At 41.8% G+C, this 19,102-nt stretch overlaps 1 protein-coding gene across 2 annotated transcripts in view; it reads right to left on the bottom strand.

The window, feature by feature from the left end:
* Positions 1-18,210, bottom strand: part of CCDC62 (coiled-coil domain containing 62) — a 40,994-nt gene extending 22,784 nt beyond the window's left edge. The window contains exons 1-9 of one of the 2 annotated variants that reach the window (XM_049698100.1): positions 17,896-18,210; positions 15,789-15,981; positions 12,853-13,019; positions 10,414-10,515; positions 7,868-8,039; positions 5,789-5,890; positions 1,356-1,394; positions 807-895; positions 348-463 (exon numbers count right to left, since the gene is read on the bottom strand). In XM_049698100.1, the coding sequence (XP_049554057.1) occupies positions 348-463; positions 807-895; positions 1,356-1,394; positions 5,789-5,890; positions 7,868-8,039; positions 10,414-10,515; positions 12,853-13,019; positions 15,789-15,981; positions 17,896-17,931 (1,016 nt within the window). In that variant the 5' untranslated portion in view covers positions 17,932-18,210. The remainder of the gene's footprint in view (positions 1-347; positions 464-806; positions 896-1,355; positions 1,395-5,788; positions 5,891-7,867; positions 8,040-10,413; positions 10,516-12,852; positions 13,020-15,788; positions 15,982-17,895) is intronic. The other variant, XM_033440848.2, reaches the window with a different exon arrangement.
* Between the last annotated feature and the right edge of the window lie 892 nt (positions 18,211-19,102).

Raw genomic sequence — 19,102 nt, 5'->3', positions numbered from 1 at the left:
CAAGTACCATGCCCAATATATCTTCCTTTTCCCTACTCCTAGCCCGTGCCTAAAATACTGAGTGCTGAATGAATGAATAAATGATTCATCTCTGTAATTTCTACTTTAGCTCCAAGCCTTCTACACAACAAACACACAAATAATGTGTTTAATGAATTTAATCAAATGGTTAAATTAAGATCATGCCTAAAATTCTCACTACAACCCAGGATTAGGTCACATACATTTATTCCCTACTACCTACCAAACAGTAGTTAAGTACTGGCCCACAGCAGGTACTTAACAAATATTGACTGAATGATGGAATAACATATAAGATCATATTAATAGCATCATACTAAGATTACCTGGATTCCAGGGCCTTTGATTCCTCCACCTTTGAGTCATATATCTGTATTAATTCCTGAGAACTTTCCACATTGAAATTAAGAAACTGCAGATCACGCTGTTGTTTTATGTAAATCTGCCATAGATATTGATAAATAAAGTGTAACAACAAAGCTAAACTGAGCCAACAACTGGCACTCTGAAATGCCAGCACAGATCAGACAGTGACTAAAGAACTAGGCTGAATGTGTTTGCTTTTATTTTTCCTATGTTAGCACTGAGATTTGTTAATGTAACTAGTCTCCTAACCTTTAATTACCATAAGCAAGACCCTATCTGCTAGGTTAATGTGATACACCTTTCATGTCGTCAGGACTCCAAAAGCATCATAAACAAAATCACTGGGCACACACTTTTCCTAGTCTGATGCTTGTTTATAAGCGTTTCCCACCTAACAGAGAAGGTAAGTGGGAGCCTACCTGTCGCAGATTATGCAGCTCTGCGCTCATGCGTTCTTGCTTTGACTTTGCGATATCCAGTAACTCGTCTTTCCTTTTGTCTCTCTCTACTATTTAAGAACAAATATTATTAAAACGTTTTTCACCAGCCCATATCAACACAAACCTCTTCATTTCCAACAATTTTATGCGCGGCTAACTTTTTGTCCCCCCTCCTTCCTGAATTTTAAAATTGCAAAATGGATGTGGCTGGAAAGAGCTTTCATCAGTGATTCTGACTAGATCCTTCGCCAAATTTGAAAACTTTCCCAATATAATTAATGTTAAGTCAAAAAAGTATTCAAAACTGTACCAACTTTCTGCTCAAATTACATGTGTGTGTCTGTATATAAATAAGCATAGGAAAAGGCTGAGAGCAAGCATGCTGAAGTATCAAGTTATTTTTTAGATGGAAGGATTAATGACACTTATTTTCCCCTTTTTTTTTGAGGGGGTGGTTTCTAAATCTCTAAATTTAATACATATTACTTTACTCTTTACTTACTTATTCACATTACACAGGTAACTTACAAATGCATTTTCCTTGTAAAAATCCAAACAGCATATTACCTTTACCAACAGAAAAAAAACTAACATTACAAGGGGCAAAAAAAAAAAAAAAAAATCACTATTTTCACCGGTATGTAAGTCAATCTGATATAATCTCACAATCAGGCCACTTGTATGTATTCTCACTGAGCAAAAACTGAAGATATTTGGACCTATGAGGTGACCCCATAGGTAGACAAACTTGTCTTTCCATTTTAATGAAAGTCCAGCACTCCTTTACAGACTTTCTTTTTCTTGAAAACTCTTTACCTGATGGGTAATTAAGATTCAGAATTTTCTTTAATATACACAGTATTACACCCAATTTTCTAGCACAAAAAGACAGAACAGAGGTTTTTGGTTTTTTTTTTAAATCTTCATTCTTTTACAAAGACCATAAACATTCTGCTGAAACACAGACACTTTGCTGTTACTAGGGTTGGGGTATGAGATATCAGTATTTTGAAGTTTCAGAACTTGGCAGATGAGAACCCCCAGAAAGGAAAGATCTAAAGTGCTACACGAAGACTTGTACAGGAAAAAAATACTAATATTATGCTTAAGGGGAAATAATTTCATTCACGTATAAGTGATAGATCAACAATAAATTTCTCACCTAAAAAAACCCACTGTCTTTATAAGAAGTTCTTTATAAGAGGCTAAATGCATAAACTGACCCTCTAATTATTAATACATGAATCGGTTTTGAGTAAATCAGGTGCAACCTAAATCAAAACTTACAACTTCTATGGTTTATTAACAAAGCACCTTTTCCACGTCATTTTTCTCGTGGATGAAAAAGAATACAAATATTTATTATTATCGCTTTACATTTGGAGCGTCACAGAAACCATTTAAGGACAAAGGCATGAGCTTTGCTGGAGACAGCAACTCTACCTGGACAGCTTTTCTGCAAAAGTGTCTGCTGGCGGTCACTGGGGACCAGGCGGAATAAAGCGTGAGGAGCGATCTATGAAAGCCACCACCTCCTAGCCAAACGCGCTAAATGCTCAGCCCTTCTGATACGGGTCTGCAGCATCATCTTTTTTTTTTTAAGATTTTTTTTGATATGGACCATTACAATTTTTTTTTATTTATTTATTTTGGGCTGCATTGGGTCTTCACTACTGCACGTGCGTTTTTCTCTGGTTGTGGCGAGAGGCGGATACTCTTCGTTGCGGTGTGCGGGCTTCTCGTTGTGGTGGCTTCTCTTGTTGTGGAGCACGGGCTCTAGGCACGCAGGCTTCAGTAGTTGTGGCACATGGGCTCAGTAGCTGTGGCTCACAGGCCTAGAGTGCAGGCTAAGTAGTTGTGGCGCACGGGCTTAGTTGCTCCGCGGCATGTGGCATCTTTCCAGACCAGGGATCAAACCCGTGTCCCTTGCACTGGCAGGGGAATTCTTAACCACTGTGCCACCAGGGAAGTCTGATGTGGACCATTTTTAAAGTCTTTATTGAATTTGCCACAATATTGCTTCTGTTCTATGACTTGGCCTTTTGGCCACGAGGTATGTGGGATCCTAGCTCCCCGACCAAGGATCGAACCCTCACCCCCTGCATTGGAAGGCAAAGTCCTAATCACTGGACCGCCGGGGAAGTCCCGCATCATCTTACTTTTTTTTTTTTTTTGCGGTACGCGGGCCTCTCACTGTTGTGGCCTCTCCCGTTGCGGAGCACAGTCTCCGGACGCGGAGGCTCAGCGGCCATGGCTCACGGGCCCAGCCGCTCCGCAGCATGTGGGATCTTCCCGGACCGGGGCACGAACCTGTGTCCCCTGCATCGGCAGGCGGACTCTCAACCACTGCGCCACCAGGGAAGCCCTCATTTTACTTTTAAAGGTAATCCTCGTGCACAGAATTGAGAACTGTGCCTCGTGGCACAGTGAAAGCCACGGCGTCGGGTTTAAAACTTACGTCTCTTCAATTCTGAATTTCTTTCTTTGCATTAGGGGAGTCAACACCGTAACAAAAGCCTATAAAAGTAGCGCACTTGCAATGTTTGTGTAGAGTCGCATTTAGTTTATGTGAATTCAACTCTATGCACAAAGGAAACAGTAAAACAGTAGCTCTTTCCGGATGGAAGTGACGCCCTCAGGGCATCTGGGACTCCGGCTGCTCTCAGCTCTACCCACCTCTTCCATTAACAAGCATGATCACACGCTGGGTGCATTCCCAGCACTCAGAGATACTTGTTTTGGACACAGCACGGCCCCTAAACAAAAGCCAGCTACTTTATTTGGCATTCAAGGATAATTTTAAATATATTTCAATACTGCCTTAATCTGACTTTAGAATAATCTACTGTTGCACTTAATAGAATTGTTTCCTTAGATCTGATACTTTCCTACGTGGCTGGGTTATCTGGGGTCAAAGTGGAGCGAGTCCGCCTATTTCACAAGTTGGTCACTGAAGACACAGAGGTATGGAACTCTGCTGACACCTGCCTGAGCGGGCAGCCTAAGGAAGACAGCACAAAGGAAAGGGTGCTGACGTCTGGACCTGCCAAATTCTGATCAAGCTTCTGTGCCTTTTACTGCCTGGGAGGCCTTCACTCAGTCTCACAGGGCCTTGTTTATGGGACTCGCGGGGCCACAGAAATGTAAACTAGTATCATTGTTTCATTTTCAAACTTCTTATAAGCAACATGTACAAATGAAACATGTCTCTAAGCCTATGTGAAGAACTTCATCTTCAACAAGAGGAAAAAGAAGTTTTGAACTTAAAAGTACATTTTTAAGACATCTTCCAACCTTGAATAAAATGTGTTAATTTTTAGCCATGACACCTGATAGCATATTATCATGTTAAGCCTTTAAAAATTCTTTTCAGGCTTTAATTCACTTTTATAATTTAAACACACAAAAATTGTTCTGAGACAGTGGTACGAATTGAAAAGATATTTAAGAAATCAGCTTAGAAAAGGATAAAAAAATATTTCATAAAATGGATTTATTAGAGTATTATCTAACAAATTACATATACTTTACCTAGTAATACATAATAGAACATATGAGTAAAGACAGATGAACCAAAAAAAAAGGAGATTATTAAAATGTTCTGTAAATGTTTTTCCTTCCTCTGACCTCGCACATTTTATTCACAGCATCTGTAGAGCACTAAACTCTCTTTGGGCCTATGAGCTTCTTAGTCACTAGCAGAGTGCCTGGCACACAGATGCCGACCCAAAGATTGCGGGAATTCCACTATAAGGCTACAAACACATGTATATCTTTGTGTAGATGTACAAATATATGTATATCTTTATGTAAGTATCTGTAACAATGTAAGACATAATTACTTTGAGACACAGGAATCCTAGAAATAATGGAAATAGTGACCTCTAGTGGTAGGAAACTGCATTTCCCCAATCTTTAATCACATGAGATTAAAATTAAAAATTTCATTTTATTTGAAAAAAATGTAATATAATACTGTATTCTGCCCTTTAACTTATAGAAATGTAGTCTCTTCCTAGCAGGAAGGACATTGAGAGTATGTATGAGTAGACCCAAACATGTTCACTTAGTTAATTAAATTCTTTTTTCTTTTGACCATACCACATGGCATGCGGGATCTTAGTTCCCTGACCAGGGATCGAACCTGCGCCCCCTGCAGTGGAAGCGCGGAGTCCTAACCACTGGATCTCCAGGGAAGTCCCAGTTCATTTAATTTCTATTTGGAACTTTACCTCCAAACCTATGATTTTCTTCATACAAACCACCAAAATTAAAGTCTAACAAAATCTTCTTGGCTGTCAGGGCCATATATAGATAAGCTCTAAATATCAGTGATTCTCAGTTGGGAGCAGAGAAAGGAGAGGCTAGAAACTCTGACACACTGGGGTGGGTTGGGGTTAGAGTGTAGGAGAACATGGCGGTGAGGGAGAGTGGGGAGTGCCACTTTTATGTTTATCAGAAGGGGGCCTAAGTTACACCTTACTGACAAACTTGCTTTTAAGTCATGAAAAATTCATCCCCAACATCATTATTTTGCGGTCGTACTGATGTAACAAAACACATGAGTATTTTCCAACTGTAATAACTACAGGTGATCTATTTGCAAAATTGAAAAACTGTTGAATTCCTAATTTTATCTAGTATTTGCAAATACTTGGCTCATAAGATTCTTTCTTATTGAATTTTTAAGCACAAGTACTATGTTTTTAGTGAGCTAGTATAGTCATGCACTCAAGCTAGAAGGGAGAGCAGCTCCTCATTTTACAGAAGAGGAAACAGAGTGAACTGGGAGGCACGATAACAGCTTTAAAATTCCCTGCCTGGTCCCTCCTCATTTCTCAAAGGGTGTTAAAATAAATTAATAAATACATAAAGTATTTTGAGAGAGGTACAATTCATTTAGCCCATCATGGTAGTATCGTAGAATGTTCAGGTTACTTAAACTAATTATCTATTTTTACCAGCAAAAACCAATTCATCATGCAGGCAACTTTTCTCTTGCTTGAGGCGAATGATCTCTTCTCGTTGTCCATTATTTTCTGTGGTCTTTTCATTTAGATCCTCTTCACAAATAGAAGGGAAAAAAAAGTCCTCAAATAAATACTAGTTCCTAGAAGAATATACACTGTGAATACCTCTCATGTCCTCAGCACCTGCTTCCAAATAATATGAAGTCCTGTTGGATCTACAGCCAAAATATGTCCCTCATCTAACATCTCACTGCACCCCCAGCAGTGACCCTGGCCAAGGCTTCCACCGTCTCCCTGCTCGAACCCTGCCTCTCCCTTTGCAGCCTACTGTCCACGGAGCAATCAGGGCCATCTGCTGGCGTCACTTCTCTGTTAAAAGCCCTTGTGCTACACTTAGGAGGAAATCCAAACTCATTACCTTAAGGCCTGCACCGCCTGGCCCTGCCCTTTCAATCTGTTCCTTACACTGGCCCCAACCTCAAAACCCACACCAGGGCTTTTGCATTTGCTCTTTCTTCTGCCTGGAAGGTCCTGGCCCAGATCTTTGCACGACTGGTTCTTCCCATCATCCAAGTTTCAGCTCTAATGTTTTCAAAGACGCCTTCCCAGTGCACCCAAACCAAATGAGTCTCTTTCCCTCACTCTCTAGTCCACTATCCATGATGCTGCGTTTATTTTTGTAATAAATATTGAATTTATAAAATAAGACATAAAAGTTGATAAAAACAGACTTCTTTTTACTTTAAATCTTACCTAGGTAAACACAGCATTCAATAAATACTTATCGAATGCCTACAATGTACCCTAGGAGCTGTGCTATTAACTGCGGATCCAAAAAAAGAGAAGACAGAGTCCGTCCCTGCTGTCAAGGGGCTTATAGTATGATTACGATTTTAGCTGAAGCTACAAATGGAGACAAAATTATGACTGACCATAAGTCAGGGCATCATAAGAACAAGATTTTAGGAGGTGGAGTTTTTTAAATGAAACCTGCCCCAATAGCCTTTCACAATTTGAACAGCAACTCCCTGCCTCATGAGGGATTCCACCAGGGACAGAGGTGGAGCAATCGCACGGCTCTGTCATTCTAAGTTTGCTCGTTCCACGGCAGGAGTCAGTCTTCGTGTCTAACGTGATGACCACTTATAAATGGGACAGTCTGGGTGCAGATTTAAGACCTGGATAGCACCTCCATCCAACAGCTTCCCCCGCCCACAGTGGGGAAAGGCCACATCCTCTGCAGACGAATATAAATTTTTACTCCATCACCTAGACCCATATTCCAGTACATAGCACTAACCTATCTGGCATACCCAGCCTTCGTTTCATTAGAAAACTTCAAATAGTAGAAAAATAAACTGTGGGGTTACTGTGAGAATGCAAATAGAACAGGAGGACACAAAAGGAATTCCCCCCAAAATAAAACACGCCCCGAAAAGCCACTGTGGGAGTTCATGTTGTTCGTGGTAACTCCTCACCCCTCCCTGCATTCCTCCCTCGATTTCTTGTAAATCCTCCCACAGGGGACTGCCTGACTCGGGGTTCAGCCACGTGACTCGCTTTGGCCACAGAATGAGGGGGAAGTGATGGTATATATGGTTCCTCCCATCTTTCTGCTTCTCTTAAGCTTCTGCCTTCACTGTGGGAAGAAATGCCCAGGCTAGCCGACCGGGGAGGAGAAGATGCCCCAGGGGAGCCGCACAGCTGGGCCCAACGGAGATCAGCCAATTCCCGTGTGGCTTCCAGATACATGAGCTTCTCAGATGCTCGTGGTTGCGTGCCACTGAGATACTGTCATTGGTTGCTACAAAGCGTATAGTAGCAATAGATAACCGGTACAGCAAAGGCAGGATTATTTTTAAAATAGAACGCATGAGGCAGTTTCCCCCAACTCTGTTATTTATCTTGTAACACAAAAAATTGCAGCATAATTCTATACAAATGAAATGAACATCTCAGGGTAGGACCTAAAGCTAACAACAGACCTACTCTCAGCTATGAGATTAAGTGAACCCAAATGAAGAAATATATTCCCAAGATAAAATGCTTAAATTTATGCCTCTTCCTTACCTTTTAGCTTACTGACTTCAATCTTAAGTGCCTTCAATTTCTGCTTATAATCTTGCTTTTCTTTCACAATACAGGTCTCCACCATCTTAGCATCGCGTAAGGCATGCTCTAACAATTTAAATTTACCCGAACAGTCAGCAATGTGATTGACTGCCTCGATAATATCTTTGTCCTACAAACCAAATTTGAAAACTGTTACATAAGATTTTAAAATTCCAACTAAACAATAAGAAAACACTACACTTATTAGGTCTCATTGTGGGAGAGGGATAAATTGGGACATTGGGATTGACATATACAAACTACTATATATAAAATAGAGAATGAGTAAGAGCCTGCTATAGCACAAGGAACTCTACTCAATACTCTGTAATGACCTATATGGGAAAAGAATTGAAAAACAAAGAGTGGATATATGTATATGTATAACTGATTCACTTTCCTGCGCACCTGAAACTAACACAACATTGTAAGTCAACTATACCCCAAAAAGAATTAAAAAAAAAAAAAGATCTCGTGTACCCGGTTTCATTCCAAGCACTTTCCATGTGTTACCCCATTTAATCCTCACGGTAACTCTCTGAGGTAGGGACTATTGTTACTCCCCACGTGACAGAGGACTCGACAGTAAAGTGGCCACAGTTATACAACTGGTTAGTGATGGAGTTCCGATTTGAACTTAGCCAGCCTCCCCTGAAACCATGCACGCACCACCATAGTTACTGTCTCAGAAAGTTTAGAAGCAAACATTTGATTGCCTATGAAACTGTAATAGCAATAGGAAGGCTGGTGGCCCTTGAGGGGGCTTATTCTCTGCATTACAGATAAATCCCATAGGCCCTCTCTTCCTCCCCTTCTTTTCAGCTTGTTAAAATGACAGACACCAAGACCTTATCCTAAACCTACCCAATTCAGAACCTCTTATTGTTGAGGTGGTTGTTTTAATTACATAAAAGGTATCTATGTGCTTGTTGAAAAGCAATTCAAATAACACCTGAAAGTATAAAAATAATAAGCAAAAGTACTCCCCCACCACTCATGTGGAATAACTATTATTAGCAGGTTTTACCTTTGCTTAAGGACAAAGGTTTCTGCGATAGCATCCTATATGCGTTCCTAAAATACTTCGCAGTCTGCACATCTCACGTTAGGACTTATGGGAAAAATAGGATTTGGGCAGACCATTCAAAAACCGATGGAACTCTGTGATCAGACCAGTAGCAAAGAAACAGTAGTCCTGGGCTTCCCTGGTGGCACAGCGGTTGGGAGTCCGCCTGCCGATGCAGGGGACACGGGTTCATGCCCCAGTCTGGGAAGATCCCACATGCCGCAGAGCGGCTGGGCCCGTGAGCCATGGCTGCTGAGCCTGCACGTCCGGAGCCTGTGCTCCACAACGGAAGAGGCCACAACAGTGAGAGGCCCATGTACCGCAAAAAAAAAGAAAAAAAAAAAGAAACAGTAGTCCTGTTAAGTACAAGAACACAGTTTAGCAAACGCCACTGCAGACACATCAGTCAGGCAATCCTTTTCAGCTTCACCAGGAGTTTGCTATGATGGACACTGTAGGGGTTGCTGAAGCCAGGAAACTGGTCACTACTTGATTAAAGACAATTCTATAGATGTTAATATTTTCTTTTTAACTTTATGAAAGCTTGTCCCTGATCACTCAAAAACATTTATGTGCTGGGAAAAATCACATATGAATTAGCATGAGTGTCCCATTATACCAGAATCACTCCTCTAGTCACCTGCTGTCCAACACATGTGTTACCACATAGAAGAGACTTTATCAATCACTGTTTATGGCATGTTAGTGACTACATCAACTACTTGACTGCTAAGTTTTCTCCTCAATTAAAAACATATTAACGGGCTTCCCTGGTGGCGCAGTGGTTAAGAATCCACCTGCCAATGCAGGGGACAGAGGTTCGAGTCCTGGGCCAGGAAGATCCCACATGCTGCAGAGCAACTAAGCCTGTGCACCACAACTACTGAGCCCGCACTCTAGAGCCTGCGAGCCACAACTACTGAGCCCGCATGCTGCAACTACTGAAGCCTGCACACCTAGAGCCCGTGCTCTGCAACAAGAGAAGCTACTGCAATGAGAAGCCTGTGCACCACAATGAAGAGTAGCCCCCGCTCACCGCAACTAGAGAAAGCCCGTGCGCAGCAACGAAGACCCAATGCAGCCAAAAATAAATTAATTTTAAAAAAAACATATTAACAAGCAATTTGATAGCTAATGACTTTATGAGACCCAGTAATGGATACCTCAGAAGAAACCAGCTGAGTGCAGGCATGCTGGACCATGGAATGGGCCTTGGAGACAGAGACCCACAGTGCAGTCCTGCCTCCTCTCAGGGCCTTGGAGGCATCATTTTAAACTTGTTTCCCTCATTTCTAAAACCAGAATTTAAAAAAAGAGAGCAACATTGATAGCTCAACCTATCTGAGTCGCGGTGGGACTTCAGGAACCTCATGTACATTGCTGTACCCTATCAGCTACAAAGTGCCTGGCAAGTGGACGTATCATGATTCTGCATTACCTTCAGCTTTATCATGGTGGTGAGAGCCTGTTCTCGAGCTTGCAATTGTCCCACTTGAGCAGAAAGTTCCACTAATGTGTTGCTGAGATTTTCGTTTCTAACCTATCAGGGACAACACAAAATACTAATTGAGTCATTTAAAAGCTTTCATTACTCTCACCAGCCACAATCTGTGCTCATTCTTCTGTTTCGTTTTTTTCTCTGTTTAGCTTTTTTAGTAACAAAGTGGGCTAAGTAAGCAGTCATCAAAAAGGAACACAAATATCTATTTCCCCATTATCCCCAGCATCTTCTCAGTACTTGAGTTTTGCCCTACTGAATTCTATCAGTTACGTTTATAAACATGTCTACTTCCTAATGCTCTTTAATGAATACTTCCAGGTTGGCAAGAATGAAAACTGGATCAGCAAGAGACTTCCTTTGCTGAAACAAAGTAGCATTAATGAACTTTGGTGCATCTTTACTCTATGTTGAAATAACTTCATATTGGGGTATTCCCACTTTTCAGGGTTTTTTTTTTTTTTTTACCCAGAGATCTAGATTTGATATAATTATTGTGTACATAATGTGTTTATTGGTTGGGAAAAAAAAGAATAATCAGGCTTTTTAAAAGAGATCTTCATGGAGGAAACTTAAATGCATGTTACTAAGTGAAAGGAGCCAATCTGAAAAGGCTACATATTGTATGATTCCAACTCTATGACATTCTGGAAAAGGCAAAACTCTGGAGACAGTAAAGAGATCAATGGTTGCCAGGGGTTGTGGCAGAGAAGGAGGGAGCAGAGCAGAGAGGGTTTTTAGGGCAGTGAAACTACTTCTGTATGACATTACAATGGTGGATGCAGGTCATTATTTGTCAAAACCCACAGAACGCACAACACCAAGAGTGAACCCTAATGTAAACTATGGACTTTGGGCGGCAATGATGTGTCAGTGCAGATTCACTGATTGCAACAAATGTACTACTGTGATGCAGAATGTCCACAGTGGAGGAGGCTGGCCGGGGGAGAGGGCAGGGTCTATGAGAAATCTCTGTACATTCCACCCAATTTTGCTATGCACCTAAAACTGCTCTAAAAATTAAAGTTTATTAATTAAAAAAAAAAAATCTTCCTGCTATGGACTGAATTGCACGCCCCCCCCGCGCCCAAATGCACATGTTGAAGCCCGATGAAGCCCTAACCTCTAATGTGATGGTGTTTGGGGGTGGAGCCTTTGAGAAGTAATTAGGTTTAGATGAGGTCATGAGAGTGGGGCCCTCATGATGGCATCCGTGTCCTCATAAGAAGAGACACCAGAGAGCTTGCTCATGTACTGTCTCTCTCCCTGCCACATGAGGACACAGTAAGAAGGTGACCATTTACAAGCCAAGAAGACAGCCCTCACCAGAAACTGACCAGGCCGGCACCTTGATCTTGGACTTCTAACCTACAGAACTGTGAGGAAAGAAATTTCTGCGCAGTCTATGGTACTTTGTGATGGCAGCCCAAGCTGACCAACATGCTTCCATTTTTTAATTCAACATATCAAGAGATTCCAGAATAGTTTTCACTTATTTTATAGCTAGAAACTGTCTAGAAGAGTAATCTGAAAAAAATTTTAGACATAAAATCTATACAATTATTATGAGTTATTAAGACTCATTATATTACCAAGATCTATACTGATATCATTATGAAACAAGAATATGAAGGCTATAAGAACAACAAAAAAGGCTTTCTCACTGCGTCTCTCAAAAAGCATGAGCTCAAAAGATGTCTGATGACTCACCAGCTAGAAATGAAAACTGAAAAATCACTCTTACAGATTTTATTCCCAATATGCCACTAACGTGATATAGATATTTGTTTCATCAGATTACACACAGTTATTCAGAAAGCATAATGTGAAGCTACTTGATGATATGGATCTCAGAATCTGAGAAAGGCTTTCTAAAATAACCCATTGTTGATAAAATGATAGATGCTACCAAACAGAGGGCTTAACAGTCAGAAAAGGGCTGTAATGAAGCTTCATCTCCAAGACAAGATAGCACTGGCAGCTACCCAAAGCCCTACAAGGAACACAAAACTATGATGATGGATGGATGGATATACTTTCATACACACACACATGCATTTTTAATGGAAATATTTAAACCTAATTTTTCAATAACTGAAACACAAACAGAATTTGGGCTAGGGAAGCTTATCTTAAAACCAACCTCAAGGGCTTCCCTGGTGGCACAGTGGTTGAGAGTCCGCCTGCCGATGTGGGGGACACGGGTTCGTGCCCCAGTCCGGGAAGATCCCACATGCCGCGGAGCGGCTGGGCCCATGAGCCATGGCCGCTGAGCCTGCGCGTCCGGATCCTGTGCTCCGCAACGGGAGAGGCCACAACAGTGAGAGGCCCGCATACCGCAAAAAAAAAAAAACAAAAAAAACCCCCGAAAAAACCAACCTCAAGGTCTTCAGAGAGGAGAGTGGAATGGGTTGCCTTTTGGGCCATTTCTTGAAGCTGTAGTTGAGTCTTTTGAAGAGTACTCTGGTATTCAATTTGATTCGATTCAAGGGTTTTTACTTTCTTTGTGAGTGACCTGATTATTTCAGTTCTTTTATGTAGTTCACCTGAGGGAGATTTCATCAATAACTTACTTGTGGTCAGATTTGAAGCTGAAAATGCATTATTTTCAAAACACATGGTTAAAGGTTCATACTTCTTTTAAAAGTTTTTATTATGAAATGCACGATATTGTACCTTAGTCAAGAAACAGAACACCAGCAGCAACCCAGAAGGCCCTGTACGTCACTTCCTGAGCACAATCTCTCCAATTTCCCACCTTCCTAACCACCGTCCTGATCTTACTCATTTCCTTGTTTTTCATTATAGTTTTACTATCTATGACCACATCCCTAAGAACAGTTTAATTTGAACCATATGTAAATGGAATTATACTCTATGAATTCTTCTGTTTGCTTTTTTTGCTCAAGATTATGATCCTGGGAATTCCCTGGTGGCCCAGTGGTTAGGACTCCACGATTTCACTGCCAAGGGCCTGGGTTCAATCCCTGGGTGGGGAACTAAGATCCCACAAGCTGCCTGGCACAGACGAAAAAAAAAAAGATTATGATCCTGAGATGTATCCATGTGGCTGCAGGTAACTCCTGTTTGTGCACTGTCATTGCTGTATAATATCATTATATGATCATGCCACAATGTATTTATACATTCTACTACTGGTGGTCATTTGGACTGCTTCCACTTAGCAGCTATGATGTACAATGCTGCTCTAAATATTCTCCTACAAGCATCTTGGTGCTTTTGCAGGAGTTCCTCTAGAGCCTCGCTACTCAAAATGTGGCCCTTGGACCAGCAACAGGGACATCACGGGGACCTTGTTAGATACACAGACCTATCGTATCACAATCTACATATTAACAAGATCCTTAGGTAATTCCTGTGCATATTGAAGGGTGAGTAGATTTCCTAGAAGTGGAAATGCTGGGCCATAGCTATGTATATCTTCAACTTTACCAGAACTGTCAAATGATTTTCCAAAGTAGCTGTACCAGCTGACACGCCCACCAGCAGTGAATGAGCCTTCCCTTTCTCCCCACTTTTACCAATACCTGATATTTTTTGCCAGTCTGGTAAGTATAAAAAGGTCTCAATTTGCATTTCCCTAATTACTAATGAGAATGAGAATTTTTTGTACATTTATTGGCCATTCAGTGTTCCGTGAAATGCCTATTCAGGTGTCTTGCTCATTTTAAATCCAGATATTGGGTTTCCCTGGTGGCGCAGTGGTTGACAGTCTGCCTGCCGATGCAGGGGACACGGGTTCGTGCCCCGGTCCGAGAAGATCCCACATGCCGCGGAGCAGCTGGGCCCGTGAGCCATGGCCGCTGAGCCTGCGCGTCCGGAGCCTGTGCTCCGCAACGGGAGAGGCCACAACGGTGACAGGCCTGCGTATCGCTAAATAAATAAATAAATAATTACTTATTGCTAAGAAATGCTAACCATCATCTGAGCCTTCAGCGAGTCGTAGTAGTAACATCAAAGATTACTGATCACACGTGACCATAACAAATATAATTATAATGAAAAAGTTTGAAATATTATGAGAATTACCAAAATATGACACAGGGACACAAAGTGAGCAAACGGTGTTGGAAAAATGGTGCTGACAGACTTGCTCAGTACAGGGTTGCCACAAACCTTCCATTTCTAAAAATCATAATATCTGCAAAGTGCAATAAAACGAGGTATGCTTGTATATAATGTTATCTTTTGCTTTAATATGTTTATATAAAAGATATTAATTATATAAGACATATTGCATCTAACGTACAATCATATTAAATACTGCATTTATGTGTATCTACATGTGGGTGGGTGTGGTCAGAATAAAATCAGATGGTCATCAACAAAATGGAAAAATTACTCATATTTAGATTGTCGCATTTACAGAATCCTTTGTGTAATATAAGTAAAGAAGAAGGTGATACATTGTCTTTCTATTAAACAGATCTAGTATTTTCCCCTCTAGCACATTCTAGTATTAATGCAGTGTCAATAGAACATTCAGAGTTTAGGGCAGCACGAAAGGGACAATAGTTAAAATATGGTACAAAAAGAAATTTTTGTAAGCCATTTTTGAGATTGCTCTAATTTTAAAAGATGACTATTTTAGGTATTTGAGATCAAGTTCAATACCAAGTTTAAAATCTTTGAGTCAGTTCAAGAGAAATGGCCAGTTCTGTGGCATCTTCATTCATACTTTAGCTCAAAACTAATTTCCTTCAGGTTCACTCTTGACACTCAATGTTGACTGAAGCTGCCCAGCCCTCTTTCTACAGCTAAGTACTTCGCTTGCCCTACTTTAATTCACATTGTGTTTGTTCTGTTGTGAGTGTTCATGATGTCATCCTATCTTCAATTAAAATAAACTCCAGGGACTTCCCTGGTGGCGCAGTGGTTAAGAATCCGCCTGCCAATGCAGGGGACACGGGTTCGAGCCCTGGTCCTGGAAGATCCAACATGCCGAGGATCAACTAAGCCCGTGCACCACAACTACTGAGCCTGCGCTCTAGAGCCCGTGAGCCACAACTCCTGAAGCCCACGCGCCTAGGGCCCGTGCTCCGCAACAAGAGAAGCCACCGCAATGAGAAGACGGCACACGGCAACCAAGAGTAGCCCCCGCTCGCCGCAACTAGAGCAAGCCTGCACGCAGCAACAAAGACCCAACTCAGCCAAAAATAAATAAATAAAAATAAAATAAAATAAACTCCAGTGCAGCAGGGATTGTGTTGAGATGTTCCTATCTTACCCTTGAGCCCTTTTAACGTGTTGGCATGTACAAGTGCATGACAGATGCTGCTGCATATATGTCTGACCTTCTAATTTGCTGCAACGTTCTTCCAAAGTCAACACTTTCTGCCGATCCTCTTCCCATGAAAGAAGTTGTCTTTGATGTACTGCAACCATATCATTGAGCTCTCTATCTCGATCTTTTAATTCTCCAATGAGCAGCTGTAGCTCTCTCCGTTGTTTCTCGATAGTGGAAATCTCAACTTCTGACCCAATGTTCTAAACATAGAAAGTGGCTTCACGTCAGGATAAAACTAATCAACATAAATCGGCCAAAGCATATTTTCCAAACAATTATATCTTCTTTTGCTGCCAATTCAAGGTAGTTAAATTACGTTTTATTCACTGATTATAACATGACGTCAAAATTATGTATATTTAAAGCAAGTTCACACCTACTGTACTCTGCCTCTATCACTTTCTGTCGTACCATTTACACCACTCTTAAAGAGTGGGACCATTTGTAAAACCTCCATTGGTTAATCACAAATAAACCCATTTCTGCATTTTTTTTCTTTGCTGTCAACCCTCTCCTTGTATCAATCAACAATATTATCCCTCAGCTTGCCCCAGAAATTCTACGGCAGTCAAATAAAGGGGAACAGGAAGTAATTACTGTTTAAATGTAACTGATCCAAACTCAACATACCTACTTAAAAACAAATTTTGTAAAGGCAAAATTTCAAATATACACAGAAGACAAGAGAATAGTACAGTAGACTCCCATTTGCTCAGTACCTAGGTCTTTCTTACCACTATCAAGATTCTGCCACATCTGTTTCAATTTTCCTTTTTCTTTTTGTTGTTGATAAAAAATACTTTTTACTCTTAGATACTTTAGTATGCATCTCTAAAAATGAACGTTTTTATATAACCATGATGCCATTTTCATGCCTAACAAAATTATCTACGATAACACCTTTTAAGCATACATCATTTTAAAGTCTAGTGCAGTGAAGTTGGTCTGACCTAAATTGGAATCCAGAATTAGCCACTTAGTGGCTCTAAGACCTTGGGTAAATTACTTAATGTCCTTAAGCCTTAATTTCCTTGTCTGTAAAATGGTAATAGCAGCATTTTAACTTCTAAGAGTTGTGTGGATTAAGCAAGATAATCTCTGTAAAGCACTTCACAGCCCTTGGCACCATTGTAAGTGTCATTAAAAATTAATCAATAGTCAAGCTAAGAAAGAAGTGGAAAACTTTATTTGAGCCAAGCTGAAGATTATAACCTGGGAGACAGTCTTTCAGAAAGCTCTGAGAACTGTTCTGTCTGTAAGAGGTCAAAACACAGTTACAAACACTTTCAAGACAAAGGGCTATACATCAAAATAATATATTGACCTTTACACAATGCAGATCTGCGCCTACAAGGCAAGTAGTGGGTCACAGTGACCCCTTACAGGATTGAGAAAGGAATGTTATCTCCTAAGGAGTTCCTTGCTGGCACTGGGAGAAAATAGCTTTTTTTTTTTTTTTTTTTTGGCGAGCAGGCATTCCTACGTCTTCTAAACGGATCTAGTTAATGTGTAATGCAGATGCACAATACACACCAAAGGGGAGGAAGCAGTGGCTCAGACGACAGAGAAAACTTTAACTTTTTCTGGTCCTGCCTTAAAATAATTTTGTTCTATCATAAACGACCAACAAACATTAACTAGTATTATCAATATTTTATTATTAAGATTGTAAGTCACATTCCAAAGTATGGTACTGTCCCCATCTATGAAATAAAGAACTAAAAAACAAAACCCAAAAACCAAATCACTATGCTGTATACCCGTACCTAACGCAATATTGTAAACCAACTATACTTCAATTAAAGAAAAAAAACAAAACTAAAAGTGTTACTTTAAGAATTCTACCTTAAAGACAGTAGTTTAAAGTTCACCAGAGGCCCATGTACACCCAGTACTCGCGACTCGACACTGCGCCTGGGCTGAACGACCCATTTTCATTAAGGTAAGGAAACTGATGTGACGCTCCGTTTTCCTTCTGCGTCCTGGGTATTGTTTTAAATTTTAAGCAAAAACGATTCCTGAATAACCCCAATGCACGTCGCCCCGCGGTCTGCTCTCCTCTCTCCCCGGGACGCGACGGCGGAAACGGGAAACGCAGAGCATCAGCCGCTCACCTGGCGCCCGGCCAGGAAGGAGGCCGAAGGGTTCATAGGTGTTTCCTCCGCCCCCGGAGAGAGTCGGTGCCCGCAGCGTCACCCTAGAAACGCCATCGGCGCGCCCACCCGGAGCGGCGGGGGCGAGCCCCGGAGCCCCGCACCCTCGCTGGCCCAAGCAACCTCGCCCAAACCGCCGGCCCCGCGGAACGCGCCCGGCCCACTCGGCTTACTGCGTAGCCGAGCGGCAGCCCCGGCTCTCGCGACACCTCGGCGGCCGCAAGACCCCGCAGGAGGCCGGTTCCCACTCGGCCTCGTCCGGCGCGGCCCCCGACCCCCTCCTGGCGTTTTGTTCTTCCATATCCGGGCCTGGGGGCTCTCGAATGATTTACCTGGAGCTGTAAAAGCCATTATCCCGGCCCACAAAGAACGTTCTTCACCATGACCCTGGGAATGATGGAGCAAATGAAGGGCTGTTTCTGCGCTGTCGCCCTGGCGTGTGACCATGTGCTCGCTTACTTATTTCCCTCTTTCCCTCCTAAACTGAGCGCGGTTGCTCTGGCTGCTGTGTACTCCGGGCAAGGAGAACACTTCCTGGCATTCAAACAACAAACAGATGGAGGCAGACGCCACCCCTGGTAGTTAATAGTCAGTTGCTGGCCATCCCAGCAGACAGCTCTAAACTGAGAATCACAGTTGAAAAGAGAGAGAAAAAAATTAAAAAAGGGTTTTTTTGACTCTTGATGTAGCTCTTTTGTTAAATGATGATGACGTACCCCTTGGGGTGGACGTGCACCCATTGGGGTATATCAAATGACGATGTACCTTTTGGGGTGGACTGCACCCCTTGGGTGGACGTGCCCCACTTAAGATGGACGTGCACCACCTGGCGTACAGCCGGGGAGGGTGCTGTCCCCCTTGGGGGTGTGCCCGAGCTGATTTAATCAGCCCCTTGGCTCGCGTGATTCCTATTGTTAAATCAGCCCCATACATCAGGTGACTCCCATTGAGTCAATCAGCACCATTTATCACGTGACTCCCACTAATTAAATCAGTCTCCATGAGTCACGTGGTTCTCGTTGATTAAACCGGCTCCCTTAAATATCGTGACCCCCACTAAATCAATCGTCCTTCTTAAATCTCTTGGCGTTCATTAAACCAATCAAACGCCTTAGATTTCCTGGCCCCCATTAAATCAATCTGCCTTCTTACGTCTCAGGGCATCCAT

This window comes from Orcinus orca, chromosome 15 (assembly GCF_937001465.1).
Source record: "Orcinus orca chromosome 15, mOrcOrc1.1, whole genome shotgun sequence".
Lineage (NCBI taxonomy): Eukaryota > Metazoa > Chordata > Mammalia > Artiodactyla > Delphinidae > Orcinus > Orcinus orca.
The sequence above is the reverse complement of the archived record's forward strand: the minus strand, read 5'-3'. Positions and strand labels throughout refer to the sequence as shown.